Consider the following 16,247-nt stretch of genomic DNA (forward strand, 5'->3'; position numbering starts at 1 on the left):
GGTTAATTCTTGAAACTAGAAGAAAAGCCGATAAATGTACATAAAGGTTTTCAACATTCGATTCTGCAATTCAGGTTGTTTTTTTTTTTTTTTTTTTTACCACAGATATTTTTGTCCCTGATGTGTTGAATGATGGATAACACTGAATTGAGATGTGACCACCGTCTTCCTATGCATTTATTTTGTGATCTCATAAATGATCTCACAGCCGTGGACTAGTAACTTCTAGAAAAGCCAGAAACGTCTGCTTCTGCAAGAGTTACTTAGAGCTAATGGGAAACTGAATAAAAGTCAAAATTGGACAGCAATAGTCTCTTTGTTTTATTGGAAGAGTTTTCAAGTTATTTATTGGGATCAGTTGCACATTCAGCCTCCACATTTTACAGGAACGTAGAGTATGAAGGTTAGGTATTTTGGCGTTTAAAATTTTCAGTTGTGTGAGCAGTTCAATGCTGAGATTTTAGTTTAGCATCTTGACACACAAAAACAGAAAAGAGGGCTCGTCCGGGATTTGAACCCGGGACCTCTCGCACCCTAAGCGAGAATCATACCCCTAGACCAACGAGCCATATATCTTTCTGCTTCATATATTAATATTTAGTGAATTCCACACACTCATAACTGCTATTTTATTTTTCCTTTCCTACTTTTACTTATTTTAATTTTTACAGCTTTAAATTATCTACTGTGAACATTTTCTTTTACAATTTTAATATCCAGTTACATGTTTTATTACATTTGATATTTCTCCCACCTCATTTCTATGAGTTATAATAAACTACTAGTTTAAGGTATATAACAATAATTTGATATATTTCTGGAATAATTACCCAATGTTTAGCTAACATCCGTCACCCCCAGAGTTAATTTTTTTTCTTGTGATGAAAAGTTTTAAGATGTCTTTTAGCAACTCTGACACACACAATACACTATTGCTGGCTATACATCACATTCTCGGAATTTGTCTTATCAATGGAAGTTTGTGTCTTTTGACCATCTTCACCCATTGCCTACGCCCACCTGTGACAACCACATACTGTTCCACGTTTCCTAGGCTCGATTTTTCAGATTCTTCACATAAAGTAAGATCATCCAGAAATTTCTTCCCATTTTGAAAAGCAGGTTATTATCTCACAACTGACCGGGATTTACAGTAACCCAATTTTGCTAAACCGACCCACCCAAGGTGCTTGTTACAGATGCAGAAATCTGTCTCTTTCCCTAATCTACAGCGTCAAGGTCGCTGTGAGCGAGGTCCAATACGCATTTTTTTTCCATACGTCCCAACTCACCTACAGCGCGCTTGCACATTTCCGTGGCCCATGGGGGTGCTCTTGATCTCAGCACCTGAAAACAGTTGAAAATTAACAGGGTGTAAAACTGGGAGATCGTGAGTAAATAGAATAGGTTGTACACGGATGGAAGGAGAGGGATATGTAATTAGGATGCTGAAAGTTGATTGGCAGAAAATGAGACTGATTCAAGAGGCGACACATCAACAAGTGGACAGAGGGACACTGCTAGTGTCGGCCGACTGGGACCACCAAGTTAGTGACAGGGAGATACTGAATAGATTTTGGAACAGGCTTATTAGAGTCTTTTCTTACCTAAGCAATCAAAGTAATGAGAAAACGCTTCTCAAGATGGGATTCATTCTTTGATGTCTGAATGATGAAATGCCCAAGCGGGAATCCTTGTTAATGAGTTCTACCTTCTCCAGCTGGCACAAATTTGTTTTTCTATTTCGGGGAATTATTTGAAGGGTAACATTTTTTCCTTCTTATGAATGTAGTAACTCTTACGAGGTCTTGCTGCTTTTTTGCTCCTCTAGAGCAAACTTTTTGACCACACTGATTTGGGGATGTCTTGTAGGAAAAGCGAAGAATTCCTGTTTTCCTCTGGAAAAAATATTGTGAAAGTTCTTGAGGTGAATGGGAAAAGTAAAACCGTGGCCCGTACGGGGATCGAACCCGCGACCTTGGCGTTATTAGCACCACGCTCTAACCAACTGAGCTAACCGGCCATCCAGAAAAAGTGGAATTCCAAACCTTTAATGACAGTTCTTTCCTTTATTTATTTGGTTATTTCTTTTTTTATAATTATTTATTTATATTTTCTTTAAAAAATATATTTTTTAAAATCATATATATATTCTACATCGTTCTTCATTTTGTACATTTTTTTATAATAATTATAATAATCCCCGTGGACTTCCTTTTCATCACCAGTTCACCCACGTGACATCACCATATAGCCCTGTGTACTTTTTCCACCCCAATTTTGATGCTATTTCGCTCTCCACCCCCCGCAGAATGACTCTGGTTTATAGTTGTTTATTGATTTTCGTTTTCACTTTATTACAATTGCTTTTTATATTTTCTTTCTTCTTATTGCAATCAGTATAGTGGATCTAAGGAGATGCTATGCGACTTTATCATTTTCCCAGTATTGCTTCAGATTTTTGGCAGCAGCATGCAACAACGAAGACACAAGTTCCCTTTTTCCCTTTCCATGTTCTCACGCCAGGATTGTTTCTACCTTAAAGAGCAAGTAGATACCACAAATAACATTTCATAAATGGGGCCTGGTCTATTTTCCATGTTTCTCCAGTTCGAACAGGACTTTCTTCCTTTGTTTCCAAGTTCACTCCTTTTCTTTTAAAGGTGTTTCAAGATACCCTAAAGTAATTCAGCCTCCTTCCTTATATAAACTACTCTATAAGTAGTTGTCTAAAAATACACATAGCAGGAAATTAACGAAGAGGAGGATACAAAGTACAAAGATCCTACTTTGTGAAAATGTCGACTTAAAAAGTTTTGGAGATGCCGGGGATCGAACCCGGGGCCTCATACATGCGAAGCATGCGCTCTACCACTGAGCTACATCCCCAAGCTTAAGGTGATGTCGTCTGTCGCTCTCCCCAATTCTTTGAATCATGTTTCCCCTTGCAATTCTAAAATTTCTGAATACTAAAATAAAATTATTAATTATTTCCTTAGCAATTTTTTTGAGATAGTTAATGGAGAAACTTTCGTTGACGATCCAAGTGGAGGAAGGCTTGCAGACATCTGACTCCCATCAAGCACTTAACCTAGATAGATATACCAAAGGATGGAAATAACTACTCAGACATCTAACAAGATGGGAGTGTGGGAATGTCCCTTTAAAACGTTTGTATTTATTTTCCCCTTTTCTTTAAAGACAATTAGGCCCCACACTAAATCAAACCGCACCCTCAGTCCTTGGGCCCACGTTCAGATGTCGAAAACGCCGCCAAAATGTGGCTTGATTTTCCCTTGAAAGCACCATCATCGGATCGGCTTCCTTTGGAAAGCATTGTTTTGTTACAAATGTAAAATATCTGAGTTGTTTGTCTAGAAGTGTAGAACTGAAGGCTCACATTCTGGAATTCTTGACTGTACTGAATTCTATATAGCAAGGTACAGATATATGGTGTGTGTGTGTGTATATACACACATATAATATTGCAATACTTATAGTGCATGTTTACAAGAATGAGGGGGCATAATCGGTGTAATACAGCTAGCTGTCAGTCTTAAGGAGGGCTTGTTGTGGCTGCTAATTAGGGTTTTAATTTGTATGTTTGGAATGGACATCACTAAGCCAGTCATAAAATGAAACAGAATTACTCACGTTTAAAACTATAAACAAATTGACTATAGTTGATACAGCAACGCGACTTCAGAAGAGCCCGGATAGCTCAGTCGGTAGAGCATCAGACTTTTAATCTGAGGGTCCAGGGTTCAAGTCCCTGTTCGGGCGTCACTCCTTTTCTTCCACATTCCAGCGTGTTTTTCCCAGTGACAGTCAGAAAGATAATCTTAAACCATAGGCTTAGCTGTCTCTCAAAATGAACAGAAAGCCTGAGCACATAGTAGATAACATGATCAAGGACCCGTAGAAAAACGGAAGACACAGCATAAAACATTTCATCTAGGGCTTCTATAAAAGTTCCAGCAACAACTGATGCCCGGCAAGGAATCAAATTCTTTCTTGCAAAACAACAAAAGCCCAGTTGCCTACATTGGTGTGATCCTTTCTCAACCCTGATTTTGCCCCTCTCTGGGGATGCGTCACTGGTTGTGCTCACACTCAAAAGCTCAGGACCCACTAACTGGCTTCTCAACATTTTTTGGCTATTACCCGCAGTTTAAAGTATAGGGTACAATTGGACCGGGGCATATGCACATGACAGAAACAAAATGCTTTCCATTCTGATATATCAGATCCCTGTCTACGTTTCAGATATGCTAGATGCTAGCCACCATTAAATTGCTCTCAAGTCCCCACATTTTCTATAAAATACTCAGCCCTTTTACAAAAGAATAGAAACGTCCATTAAATTTAATTAAGCACAACAGAGTAACTTTTTAAAATAAACAGTGGGAGGAGGAGTCTGTAGATGGAATATATTAACTCCAAAATGATTCTAGTATTTTCTCAGAGATATCCAGGCAGTGAAAGTTGAGAAGCTACCTGGCTTGAGGAGATGAAGGACTTCGACAATCTTGTGTATATAGTTACATGACAGTCAAAAAACTGTCATTTCACTCTCTTGGGAGGAAGTTTGGGATAGAAAGAGGAGATAACTACCTGAATATACACATTTTGCATACAAAATACACATTTTGTATTTGTTATTAGTAGCCTGGAACCACAGCATGACTGTGCTGATGTGCCACAAAATTCCATCGCTCTGTAACTTTATTTCCATTTCACACTGTTTTCTGGAGTTCTAAACCTGTTTCCTGGATTTCTTCAAACACTTAAAAACGCAATTGGTGAATACAACTCATCATAAATACCTCACATGTTTACTTACATTGCTAGTGAGGCACTGAATGCACTCTGTTCTAGATTATTTTTAAAGGATACTTATATAGCAAACACCCTTGGAAGACAGAGTTAATGTCTCTTATCAGAGCAAAAGGCAGGGATATTTCTGCCCTTCATAAGAGAACTGGGGTCCATGACAATAGGGTTTCCCTGTTGTGACATAAATCATGGCATACCAGATGCAAGAAAACAGAGGGAAAAGTTCTATAACCTGGCTTTTGCTGTTCCTGGAGTAATAAATGGTTCCAGGAGTCCGGTGAAACTGTATGTGGCAACTTCACTAATTTGGTTTAACTTGCATGTTGTGTGGAACTTCTGACCCTTCACAGTAATTGGGATTCATCTGCCCCTTCTCTCCTCTCCCTTCTCCTATTTCCCTTAGTGTGATTGCTCACACAACCATCCATATGAGTTCTAAAGTTAGAAATTTGGGTGCCTTCTCACACAGCTTCCCTTCCCTCACTCCATTCCTGCTCATCCAACCCACTGCTAGATATATCTTTTAAATACTTAAGAAGGTGGTAAATGGGGAATTTGGTGAAAATCTCTCATTTTTTTCCTTCCTTATTGCCTCCCAAATTCAGGCTCTCGCCACCTCTTATGAGAACTATGGAATCGTCTTTTTAGCTATCTTTTTCACAAAGTAGACAGACTGATTTCTAGGTCTGAATAAAGCAGAATATTTTACAGTCAGGAAACCTTCAAGTACAATAACCTCCCAATTCAGCCATACTCAGGTCAATTGACATAGTTTTTTTGTGAAATGCAAATCCGATGAGCCTCTCCCCCAGGTCTAAAGTTTTCAAGACAAATGGTAAATCTTAAAGCCTTTGCTAAGGAAAGATGACCCTTTCTGAGCTAACTTTGCCTCTGTTCATATTCTCATTTCTTTGTTTCTTATGCTTCATCTAACCTCAGCTTAAACCCTGACTGCTGGGACTGTGACAAGAAACAAGCACAATCTACATTCTTCCCATCAAAAGTCAAGCCTACGGTGAAAGCCTTTGTGCAAACTCATTCTGAGTCTTTGCTAGCACGTGTGAAAAATGATATTACTGCAGAGGGGGAAAATGCTTTCTCTCTTTAAACTGGCTCTGACCCCCAAACTGGGCCAAATCATCAAATTTCTAAGACGTCAGAATGTATGAGGACATCTTGTTTGAAAGGACTGATACAGAGAATTTTGACCTACTTTTACTTTGAGATCGCTTGTGACTTGACATCTCACTTATTCTCCATCACCTCATTCTCCTTTTCCCCTCCCCATAAGCACAGGCACACACACTCCCTTGTTTTGGGTTTTCTAACTCCAAACCTGTGCTGCTCACAGGGTTTCTAACCCAGGGACTCAATTTGGATGCCGGGAAAACTCACCTTTAAAATCTCTGACCTCCAACTGAAATTGAGCATATCTACTGTATAGAGGTGAGTAGGAAGAGAGTGCCTGTGTCTTGTCTTCCAGAAAAATCACAGGCATCTTCATGTCACAATGCAGTTGGTGCAAACATCTCACACTTAAACCATTTCAGAATCACAGTAGTCGCAAGACAAATCTTGAGGTTTAACATGTAATGCATTAATGAAGGTACATATATGACAATATTGCAAGTTATTTAAGTTTGATAACTTTGGTAGGGTGTAGTTTTCTTTGTAGTTAAGTATTGTTTGCCATGTTTTTTTTTTTTTCTTTTTCTAAAATAACTTTTCCTCAGGTCAACTTTGGCAATTTATATTTTTGGGAGGATTTTATTCATTTCACTTATTCATTTGCCATCATCAAATGATGGGCAATTATTTTTCCATGACACTGTTAGTTTTTATTTCTTACTTTTTTCCCAATTGTGTTGCATTGCAACGTTCACATAACAAATATTCTCGGGGTGACGACTCTATACCTTCATAGATGCACATATAATTTTGAGAAGGGCTCCCTGGGCTGAAATTCTTCGTGGGCCAGAGGGCTCCCGGGTACCTAAAGGGTTAAGCAACTGCACAGCCAGGCGACTCCCGGGCTGGCAAGCCCCTCTGCCAGCAAGTCTCTAAGGGGAGGCTGGAGGGTAGAGCTGCTACCAGAGCTAGGTGCGAGCTAGGTGCGCAAGGGGTCCGAGGAGCTCTGTGGGAAGAGCATTTGAGGTTGAGGGCGCGATCCCGAGCCCAACCCGTCGGGAGACACGGAGAAGCGCGACCGCCTAGGCGTGTGTGAGTGGCTGAGCGCGGAGTGGGGTGGGGATGGGGCCGAGGGGTCTTGGCCATTTGCATGACCCTGTATGGAAGCCATTGGAGGGTTTTGGGGAGCAGTGAGGGCTATTTACCAGGATCTCTGTGACTTCTGTCCAGGCAGAGCTGAACAGAGAGGGACGAGCACAGATACTAGTTGGACCAATGCCTCAATTTTGATTTTCAAAAACTGCATCTGCCAGACTGTTTCACGTCAGGTGCCCACATTTTCAAAAGTTATAAACCAGATGTTAGTATAGGCAGATAGGAATGAGAGCCACAGGCATCGGAAAAGTGGACAAGGTGATTTCAAGGTTGATTTATGGCTTCGGCTCATTTCAGGAGTATTTTTGCCCTCCACCTTCCTCCCCCCATCAGATAGCATCTCTAAGCACAGTAAACAAGGGAGTCCAGAGAAACCACAGCAGCTTTCAGAAATCCTTCTCAACATTAATAAACGTCAGTAAAAACTGAGGTCGTTTTAGAGAAACAATATCCTTTCTAATTTTATCTTGCTCGTGACATACTAAAATTTTAAAACTCACATGGCCAATTTCCCCCTGCAATTTGCTGCCTTTCATTATTATCCTTTATTGGAAATTGTAGCTGTTTAGCTTGCAGAATATGGTTGTAACTTGCAGTTGATTGTTACCTAATCGTATTTCAGGAATTCTTGAATTTACTCAGACACACCAGAATATGTTTTTGAATGGATTACATTCAAGGTTTTATACCAGTGACTTTTTCCATGAGGATACTTCTAGGTCTTGGAGTTATAGATCTGGGTTCTATATCATCTCACTATATAGTCTCAGTGCAAATGATCTGTTTGTTCAGTTTCACTAAATGTAAACTGAAAATGGTAATATTCACTCTAGTCACAGAAATAAAACTATTCATGTAAATCATTGGGCAGACAGTGTTTGACAAACAAAAAAACATCTTCTTATATATTGTAAAAATATCAATGTAATTTGTTTGGCTATGCAAATTAGGCATTATTTGATTCAAATAATATGCAGAACATCTACTATGTATCATGTTCTCTTAGCATCTTTGCAAATATTATTGCTCTTACCAGCAATCTTTTTCTCACTCTTTGTCTGACCAATTCCCATTTCTTTTTATTTTTCTGTTTCGGTGTCAAATGCCCCAAGCAGTCATCCAAACATCCCTTCACACTCTGGCATCAGGCTTAGCGTGTCCTGCAATGTCATCACAACAAGAACAAACCACTGTGCAGTGGCTTTCTGTCTACTGCACTTGCTGAATCCAAAGTCAGTCTTGATCTTTGACCCTGAGATGTTGTTTGGCAAAGAGAAAGCACAGATGAACTTTTTAATTAAAATATGGAATGCTTCACAATTTTGTGCATCATCCTTGTGCTGGGGCCATGCCAATTTCCTCTGTATCATTCCAATTTCAGTATATGTGTTGCTGGTGCAAACACTGAAAGTTTATTTACTGGATAAAATGGGGTGATATCAGTTGAGCAAAGGAGATAAATGATTTCCAGCAATTCAGTTGTGAGAACCTAAATGGTCCTCCTCCAACTCTCCCCAGCTCCTCTCACCCTTACCTTAGAGCCTATCGCCTACGTATCTCTCTCTCTCTCTCACATACACACACGCTTGAGTAGAAAGGATCATCAACATGACACATTTCCACCTCACCTCTTTGCATTGGCTGTTCCCTCTGCAGGAGTGCCTTCCCCATATATTCACATCTCTCATCCTCTACATCACTAGATGCTCTTCTCACGTCTCTCACCAGAGATCTTCCCTCGGCCCTATTTAAGTAGCACCCACTCTTGATACTTGTTCAACTTGTTCACTTAGGGTCTCGTCACATTATAAGCTTTATAGAATACAAGCCTGGTGAAAGTGGAGGCTTTTGTTCATTACTGTATGCCCAGCACTTGGGCAGTACCTAGCATTATAAAGAGAAAACAAGTATAAGAAGAAACTGAAGAAACAAAGCAGGTTGGTGTACACAAGATACTTGGCTGTGTTTATACAAAGCCCAGGAATATATACAGATATGGGAATTAAAAGAGAGTTTAACAGGTTTGCTGGAAACAGAAATCAACCTTAACTAAATAAAAAAAATGTAATAACTAAAAATATAAAGTTTCATCAAAAAGTATGATAGCCTGAGGAAATAATAACAAAAGGCAATATTTATGGAGAAAATTATAAAACTTTATTGAAAGACATTTAAAAAGCCTAAATAAATGGAGAGCTATACTGTGTTCATGGACTGGAGGCCTTACTACTGTAATTAATCTAGAAATTCAATATAAATCCAATAGAAATTCCAACTTGTTTTTTGTTTGACTTAGAATTTGACAGTGTGATTCTAGAAGCTGTTCTTCCGAACAGATGCCTAAGAGCAGCCCAGATGCTTCCCAGGAAGAAAAATTTGGTGGTGGTGTCAGAAGTGGAGGTGGGATTTATCTTGGGGCATCAAGACCTTTTTCTGAAGTTGTAGCACTCAGGGTTTTAAAGTAATGCCATGTGTAAAACAGATTAACCATTGTGTCAAAACAGACACATGTACACAAACTTGGTTTTTGAAATAGTCATTGTTACAAATCAGTGGGGAAGGAAACTCCAGAAAATGGTGCTGGGACAATCACTTACCCAGAAGGAAAAAAATATCAAACCTATTATCTCACACTTTTCACAAAAATCATTTCAGGGAAGACAAAAGACAAACATGAAAAGCAAAACTATAGAACTTTTACAAGGCATAAAGAGTATCTCTAGGACTTTGGATAGGAAAGGGTTTCTCTCACCACCAAGCCAACTTATATCCAGTTTTACTTTTCAGAAGCAGTGACTTCCAACAGGACCACAGTGACCACCCTTAACATTTTACAACTTCCAAACTCTGCTCCCTCAAAAATCAACAAAGTCTCCTGCTGCAGTTGCTGTGAACAGGAAACGTTTTCAGCAGGAGTGGGTATTTTGCATGGATGTAAGAGCTGCTCCTAGGTCAGCTCTGATGTGGAGGAAATGAACGAAAAACGGCAGGATCTTAGTGGGCTGATTCACAAACTACAAACAGGAACCTTGGCTCTTTTGAGCAACGCTATCTCGAAGTCACCACTGGCAAGCCCAAGGACACATAGATGCTTTAGGGACGCCAATGCCACATAATGGCCCTTGGTTTCAGGAAGTCAAGTCTATGTTGATGGCGTTGGGAAAGAGAAGACATGAAATTTGCGTCACCACACTAGAAAGCTTCTGAGCCAAAGGGGCTGACGTGTGACGGTCACAGACTCTCTCCTGGGAACCAAGAGCAAGCGATGACAACCATGTAAAATCCTGTTTCCCCCCCATTTCAGTCCAGTCTCTGAGACATTCCATGAGTGGTATTTGCCCTTTCCACAAAAGACCACAACAAAGTGTTCTGTGTGCTAACAACATAACTTAAAAAAAATCTACAATTTTATAAAACTCGATTAAAAAAAAAATAGTATTTCAAACCGCAGAGTCACTAGCAGCACGGAGCTATCCAAACGCCACTTCACTTGGCGTCTCCCGCGCCTTCTGCCTTCTGGGACTGGGCCGCGGCGGCATCTCTGTTTTTGGCAGGGTTGTTCGCATCCTTGCCGCTCTCTGTCTTCCCCTTCTTCCCTTTGGGCGCTTTCTCCCCTTTCTTTGCCGGGGCCTTCTTAGGCCTGGGCTCGGGCTTGGGAGGAGCAGGTTTGGCTGACAAACGAGCCGACCTCCTCTGAGGCTCGTCCTTCGCCTTGGCTTTGTCGCCCTTGGCGTCCCCTTTGGCCTTCCTCTTAGGCATGGCGGCGGTGACGGCAGGCGCTGTGCGAGGCCAGAGGGCGCTTCTGTCTTCCTCGCGCTGCAACCGGAGAGATTTCCTTAATAAGATACAGAAAGTGGGGCATCCGTCAAGGGGAAAGGACTGACTGATATGACTACATTAAATTTCAACCTGACCACATTAAAATTAAAAACCTAGGTATAGCAAACAGCATGAAGAGGGAAGAAGAGAAGTTATAAGCTCGGCAAAGGTATTCATAATAACATCAACTGGCAAATGATTACACTAGCATTTACAGAGAGAATTACTACAGATCTAAGAGAGCACATTTAAACATTTCTTTCTTTAAAAAGATTTATTTATTTATGCATACAAGAGCTAGGCTGTAGGCCAGAGGTGTGTGTAGTGTGGTGGGGGGAGAGGATTCCCCAGAGACAGAGTGGGGTGCAGATGAGGCAGGTGTACTGAGGGGAGCAAGCAGCTCGTGAGCAGGAGAGGTCTGCTGCACCATGTGGGTCAGTTCCCTGGCCGTGGGGTCAAACTGACTAAACAGCTCAGGGGCTAGGCAGATGTGGAACAACTGGCACATTTCTACACTGCTGGATGTGTACAGAACTGTATTCACTTCGGAAAACAATGGGGCACTGTCTGAAGAAATTTTAGGTGTTTATCTAGAGGAGCTCCTGAGTGTGTGATAGGAGGCCCCCCCCCCCACGAATGTTTATAACAACTCTGGAATTTGCAGACAACTGGGAACTACCTAGAGTCCTTTACTAGCAGTGTAAATGCTTTGTGGAAGCATGCAGGGGAATCCCATTCAGCAGCAAAAGTGAACAGATTACAACTACATACAAAAAAAAAAACCAAAACAAACCCAAAAACAAAAAACACATGGCTGAATCTCAAGAACATACCATTTTTTTTTTTTTAAAGATTTATTTATTTGTACATACAGAACTGGGGTACAGGCCAGAGGTGCAGGGGCGGAGAGAGGCTTCACCAGCGACAGAGTGGGGAGCAGAACAGGCAGATCGATGAAGTACACTGCTGAGGGGAGCAGCGGGCGGGTCAGGAGAGGTCTGCCACACCATGTGGTCACCTCCGGGGCAGGCGGGGATCGAACTCATGCTGAAGTGGCTTTAGATTCTCAGTGCTGTGCTTTAACCCACTGCGCCACCAGGGAGGGCCACTTTTTTTTTTTTTTTTAAAAAGCAAAGGAGTAATGTCAAAATCAGGACAGCAGTCCCCACTGGAGGGGGCCCCACCTTCGGGCTGAGGTGGGACTCGGGTGAGCCCAGATATAAGGGGCCAGGGTGGTGATCTGTTCCTTAATCTGGGGAGAGGCGAGGCTGATGCATATTATTCTCTATATTTTACAAAGAGAAATTTTACACAATTGCTCAGGAAATAATAAAAACTACTTTTGAAAGGTGGGCAGCTCAGAGCATAGATTCAGAATAGAAAATGATTTCAGTCTGGGTAATTTGACCTGGGCCAGCATGCCAAAGCACTGTGTGACTTTTTAAAAGCTTTTAGCCAAGACAGAGTTATTCACACTTTCTGCCCCACCCTTGAGAAGTTTGCCTCAGGTATTCTGTAACCCCATACCCGACACACTTTTATATTTTAGGGAAAAAATGATAGAAATTGTCCCAGATTTTGGGCTGTAATTTTACCCCGTCTCCTGGACCTCACCTTCTAGTTGTAGAAGGTAAACATGGTCATAAATCAAACCTAGATTAGATTTTTATATTCCTTGACTAATAAAAGAAACCACCTGCAAATGGTGCTAAAACATCAAGTTATTTTTAATGTCCATTTTTCTCCCCATTTCTTCAGTGTGAACAGAATTGCTGGGAACTTTGCAATCCTTCCTTCCTCTTTTCCTGCTGTGGAACAGAGGGAGAAATGAGACTTAGCATAAAAAAGAGAGAAGAACAAAAACTTGGGAGTGTGCCTGGTCAGCTACTACTTCCCTTGGGGAAGACTTATAGGATGCTGGGAGCAAATTGGACAGGATGTAAGGTTCCTTCGCAAGCTGAGCAGCAATTCCCTGGAAAGCTAAGGTGAGATTCTCTGGAACCTTCTCGTCTCTCCATGGCTGTCCCCTTGCCACTACATATTCTGAATTCCCGAGTGGCCAAAGAGTCTCTCTTGCCACCAAGACTCACTGCAGTTCTGCTGGTTCAGCTCAATCTACCTGCTCCCTGGAAGACATCCTTCCCTAGATTATATTCATGCTTCATCTGAGTTTCAGCTTCCTCTCCCAAACGCACCATTAAAAGAATGTTTGGACAATTCTTAGAGAGAAAAAGGTGTTTCTTTTAAAATTCGTATTAGAATATAATAAAGACAAAGAAATTAAAAAAAAAAAAGAATTGAGGAAGATGTCAGAGATCACTTAGGTCAAGGCTCGGGATGGGAATCGTATGTCCAGAAAGGAACAGGCAGGAGAAAGACAGCTGTTCTAAGAAAGGAGCCAATGTTGAGGGAGATTTTATGACACAAAAATCACTTGTTCTAATATCAAGGGAACTTGGTTTATGCTTGTTGCCCTAGGATAATTATCAATAATCCTCCCTTTCACTCTCAGAAATGAGCTAACTTGGACAACTGAAAAGCTCACCGCAATCCTCTGCCCATATTCCCGGAGGCCTTTTTGTTATCAGAGAGTAAGAGAAGAAACCAAAGGGCTGTTGTTCTAGCTCTCACTTTCCTAGAGAATGGACATTCCTCACAGTTCCTTCTCCATCTCATCCCCAAGCTGTTTTTAGCCCAGCGCTGGTGTAGGAATGCTCTCAGTCTGTTTCCTGCTCAGGCTTCTGCACCTTCGATCCCTTCAGTTCACACTAAGCATGTGGACTCAATGAGGCAAAGAAAGGTTGAGGAGGGGGAATTATCACCTCCCAGGGGGTTAACTTGGAAATTACTTGAGATGGAGTACGGGGGAGCTTTTAGGGTGATGGAACTATTCTGTACGCTACAGAGATGCCGGGCATATGGCATTAACATTGGAAAAACTTACAAAACTGCACACAAAGAATGAACATGCAAACTCTGGTCCTTAGTTATTAATAACGCATAAATATTGGTTCACCCACTGTAACAAATATACCACACCAAGGAAAACTGTTAGTAGGAGAAACTCAAGCAGGGGGAAAGGAAGTCTATGGAAACTCCCTATGCTTCTACCCGATTTTTCTTAAGCCAAAAACTGCTCTAAAAAAAATGGTCTACTAGTGTTAAAAAAAAACAATGTTTTCAGATTAAAGAAATAATTATTAGGTAATAACATATACATCTAGTATGCTAAGTATTTCATTATGTGGCAAAACTCATTAAGTGGCAAACATTTTAAGTCATTTTATATGTTTTGGGAGTACAGAGATTGGACTTCAGATGCTATCACCAGGACAAGAAATTATCAAGGCAAATACTGAAGTTATTTCCCCAGATGTAGCAATCTCTGAAGTTTAAGGAATCTAACAATTCCTCCTTGTTAAAATAAAACTTCTAAGGACAAAATTACATTAACAGAGACCAGAACAAGTTAGTGGAACCTTTGAATCACTCTTCTTCATGTTACAAAAAAACCTGGACTGAAATTCTTGTAAAAGCTCTCCATTTAACCAGACTCTTATTTCAAAATATGTAAAGGTAGCCCTCCTTAAGCCGCTCCAGGGGAGGGAACATCTGCTCTACGTTCTCCTTAAAATCCCCTTGTTAACTATGAAGACTTGTGGGCTTTTTTTTTTTGGAAAAGATGCGAAGTTTAAATTAACTGGCAGAAATTAAAATAGATTTTTTAAAAAGGAAGGTTAAAAGCGAAATTAAAAGCAGTTAATACATTCTCTTTGCAGAAACATGTAAATGATGAATATTATGAGAAGAGGCTGGTGTATGAAAATTCCCTGAGGTCCACTTCTGGGAATTCCCCAAACTGTCGACAATGATGGACATTAATACATTCATGACTGTCCTTAGAAATATGGGCCGCATTTTTTTCTCCCTTTCCTACCAAATTCACAGGTTGAAGTCCTAGTCTCTAGTACATAGAACTGTGAATGCTGAAGATGTAAAAAGGTAATTAGAGAAGACAGGTCACACGGGTGGGGCCTAGTCCACTTAACTGTTTTCCTCAGGACTCTGACAGCAGTCAGACTACAGAGGACCTTATGAGCCTACAACGAGGTGACTGCAAGGCAAGGGGAGAAGCCTCTGAAGACACCACATCTTGGACTTCCCGGCTCCAGAATTGTGACAAAATAAACTTCTGTGGCTTAAGACATGCAACCTGTGGGTTTGTCATGGCAGCTCTAGCAAACTCATACAGAAGGGAAGAGTGTAGAAGCCTGAGTGACCTGTGATGCATCTTGGATTAGTCATGTTTCACCCAGTTGTCAACATCTTTTTTTCCATTTTCCATCTTACCCTCTCTCACGTAAGTCTGTCTGCCGTGCCCAGGGACCAAGCCCCACTGTGTCTAGTATGCACATCCACCCACCACTCCAACACAAGACCCGCGCTCATGCATCCCCAGAGGCTGAAGAAGTCTTCCCTCTAACTCCGCTCTTAGGGCAAAATAATGTGTGCAGGTAGAAGGGAAGTCCTTGGTTACTAACAACCAAGCTTAGGAAGGAGGATAAAGAACACAAGAAATAACCGGCAGACTCATGTATGTCTCCAAGGACTATTCTCTACCTTCCAAAAGAAATATCACTCAGGGAAGCAAAGCTTCCCTTTGGGGGAAGAGAGGGAGGCCGGAGGAGGGAGAAGCAGTAAGGGAAGGTGAGACAGGGCAGTGTCTAGAAGGATCGGGCTGTGGCTGCAGGGCCTCAGAAGCCATCTGAAGCCCTTTGGCTGCCATGACCAGGGGCTGCTCCGACCCAGAAAGTAAAGGCCAATCCTGGAAAGTCCTCCAAGGCCCCTTGGGCCCTTGCCCCTCCTCCAGGGCACCATATCTGTTCGCTTGCTGGCATCTGAGTGGTGGAGAGGGGGTTACATTATTTATTTAGAAAACGGGGATTTTTCTTTTTCCTTCTCGAAAACTGATGTAACTGGCTCATGACACTGTTTTAGGAGAGCAGGTCACGCTTCTTCCAATGTACCTTAGCACACCAAGCCCATCACCAAAGTACTAACATATGAGTAACTCCCCATCATAGACCCCTGGACTCCTTCTAGCCTTCGCTCTCCTCTCTTGTTCTGATTTTAAAAGAGAATGTCTTAGACAAGTTGCTACGTCGCACGTGCCCAAGCTAATACTCTGCTAAGAGGGAATCACAGGTCTTTCAAAAAAGGGATGAAGATGAAGGACTAGTAGGGCCAGGAAAAAGAATGCCTGCACAGACTTCTTTTTTTGGTCATAATCTGTAGTTAATACTTTTTTT

General features: G+C 41.3%; 1 protein-coding gene and 4 non-coding genes across 5 annotated transcripts; 1 reads left to right on the forward strand and 4 right to left on the reverse strand.

Moving 5' to 3' along the window:
• Positions 1–496: 496 nt before the first annotated feature.
• Positions 497–568, reverse strand: TRNAP-AGG. Its single transcript has one exon. It is a non-coding gene; the product is annotated as a tRNA-Pro (tRNA).
• A 1,381-nt stretch (positions 569–1,949) lies between these two features.
• On the reverse strand, positions 1,950–2,023 carry TRNAI-AAU. The gene has a single exon. It is a non-coding gene; the product is annotated as a tRNA-Ile (tRNA).
• Positions 2,024–2,817: 794 nt separating this feature from the next.
• On the reverse strand, positions 2,818–2,889 carry TRNAA-CGC. The gene has a single exon. It is a non-coding gene; the product is annotated as a tRNA-Ala (tRNA).
• Positions 2,890–3,710: 821 nt separating this feature from the next.
• TRNAK-UUU lies at positions 3,711–3,783 on the forward strand. Its single transcript has one exon. It is a non-coding gene; the product is annotated as a tRNA-Lys (tRNA).
• Positions 3,784–9,264: 5,481 nt separating this feature from the next.
• HMGN4 (high mobility group nucleosomal binding domain 4) lies at positions 9,265–11,148 on the reverse strand. The gene has a single exon (XM_012734150.1). The coding sequence runs from the start codon at positions 10,876–10,878 to the stop codon at positions 10,606–10,608; it is 273 nt and encodes a 90-aa protein (XP_012589604.1). The 5' UTR covers positions 10,879–11,148; the 3' UTR covers positions 9,265–10,605.
• Positions 11,149–16,247: the final 5,099 nt, after the last annotated feature.

This window comes from Condylura cristata, unplaced genomic scaffold (assembly GCF_000260355.1).
Source record: "Condylura cristata isolate star-nosed mole 26May11 unplaced genomic scaffold, ConCri1.0 scaffold00048, whole genome shotgun sequence".
In the NCBI taxonomy this organism is placed as follows: Eukaryota; Metazoa; Chordata; class Mammalia; order Eulipotyphla; family Talpidae; genus Condylura; species Condylura cristata.

Excerpts from the sequence above, each read along its gene's own strand:
- HMGN4 (XM_012734150.1), bottom strand. The coding sequence starts at position 10,878 with ATGCCTAAGAGGAAGGCCAAAGGGGACGCCAAGGGCGACAAAGCCAAG.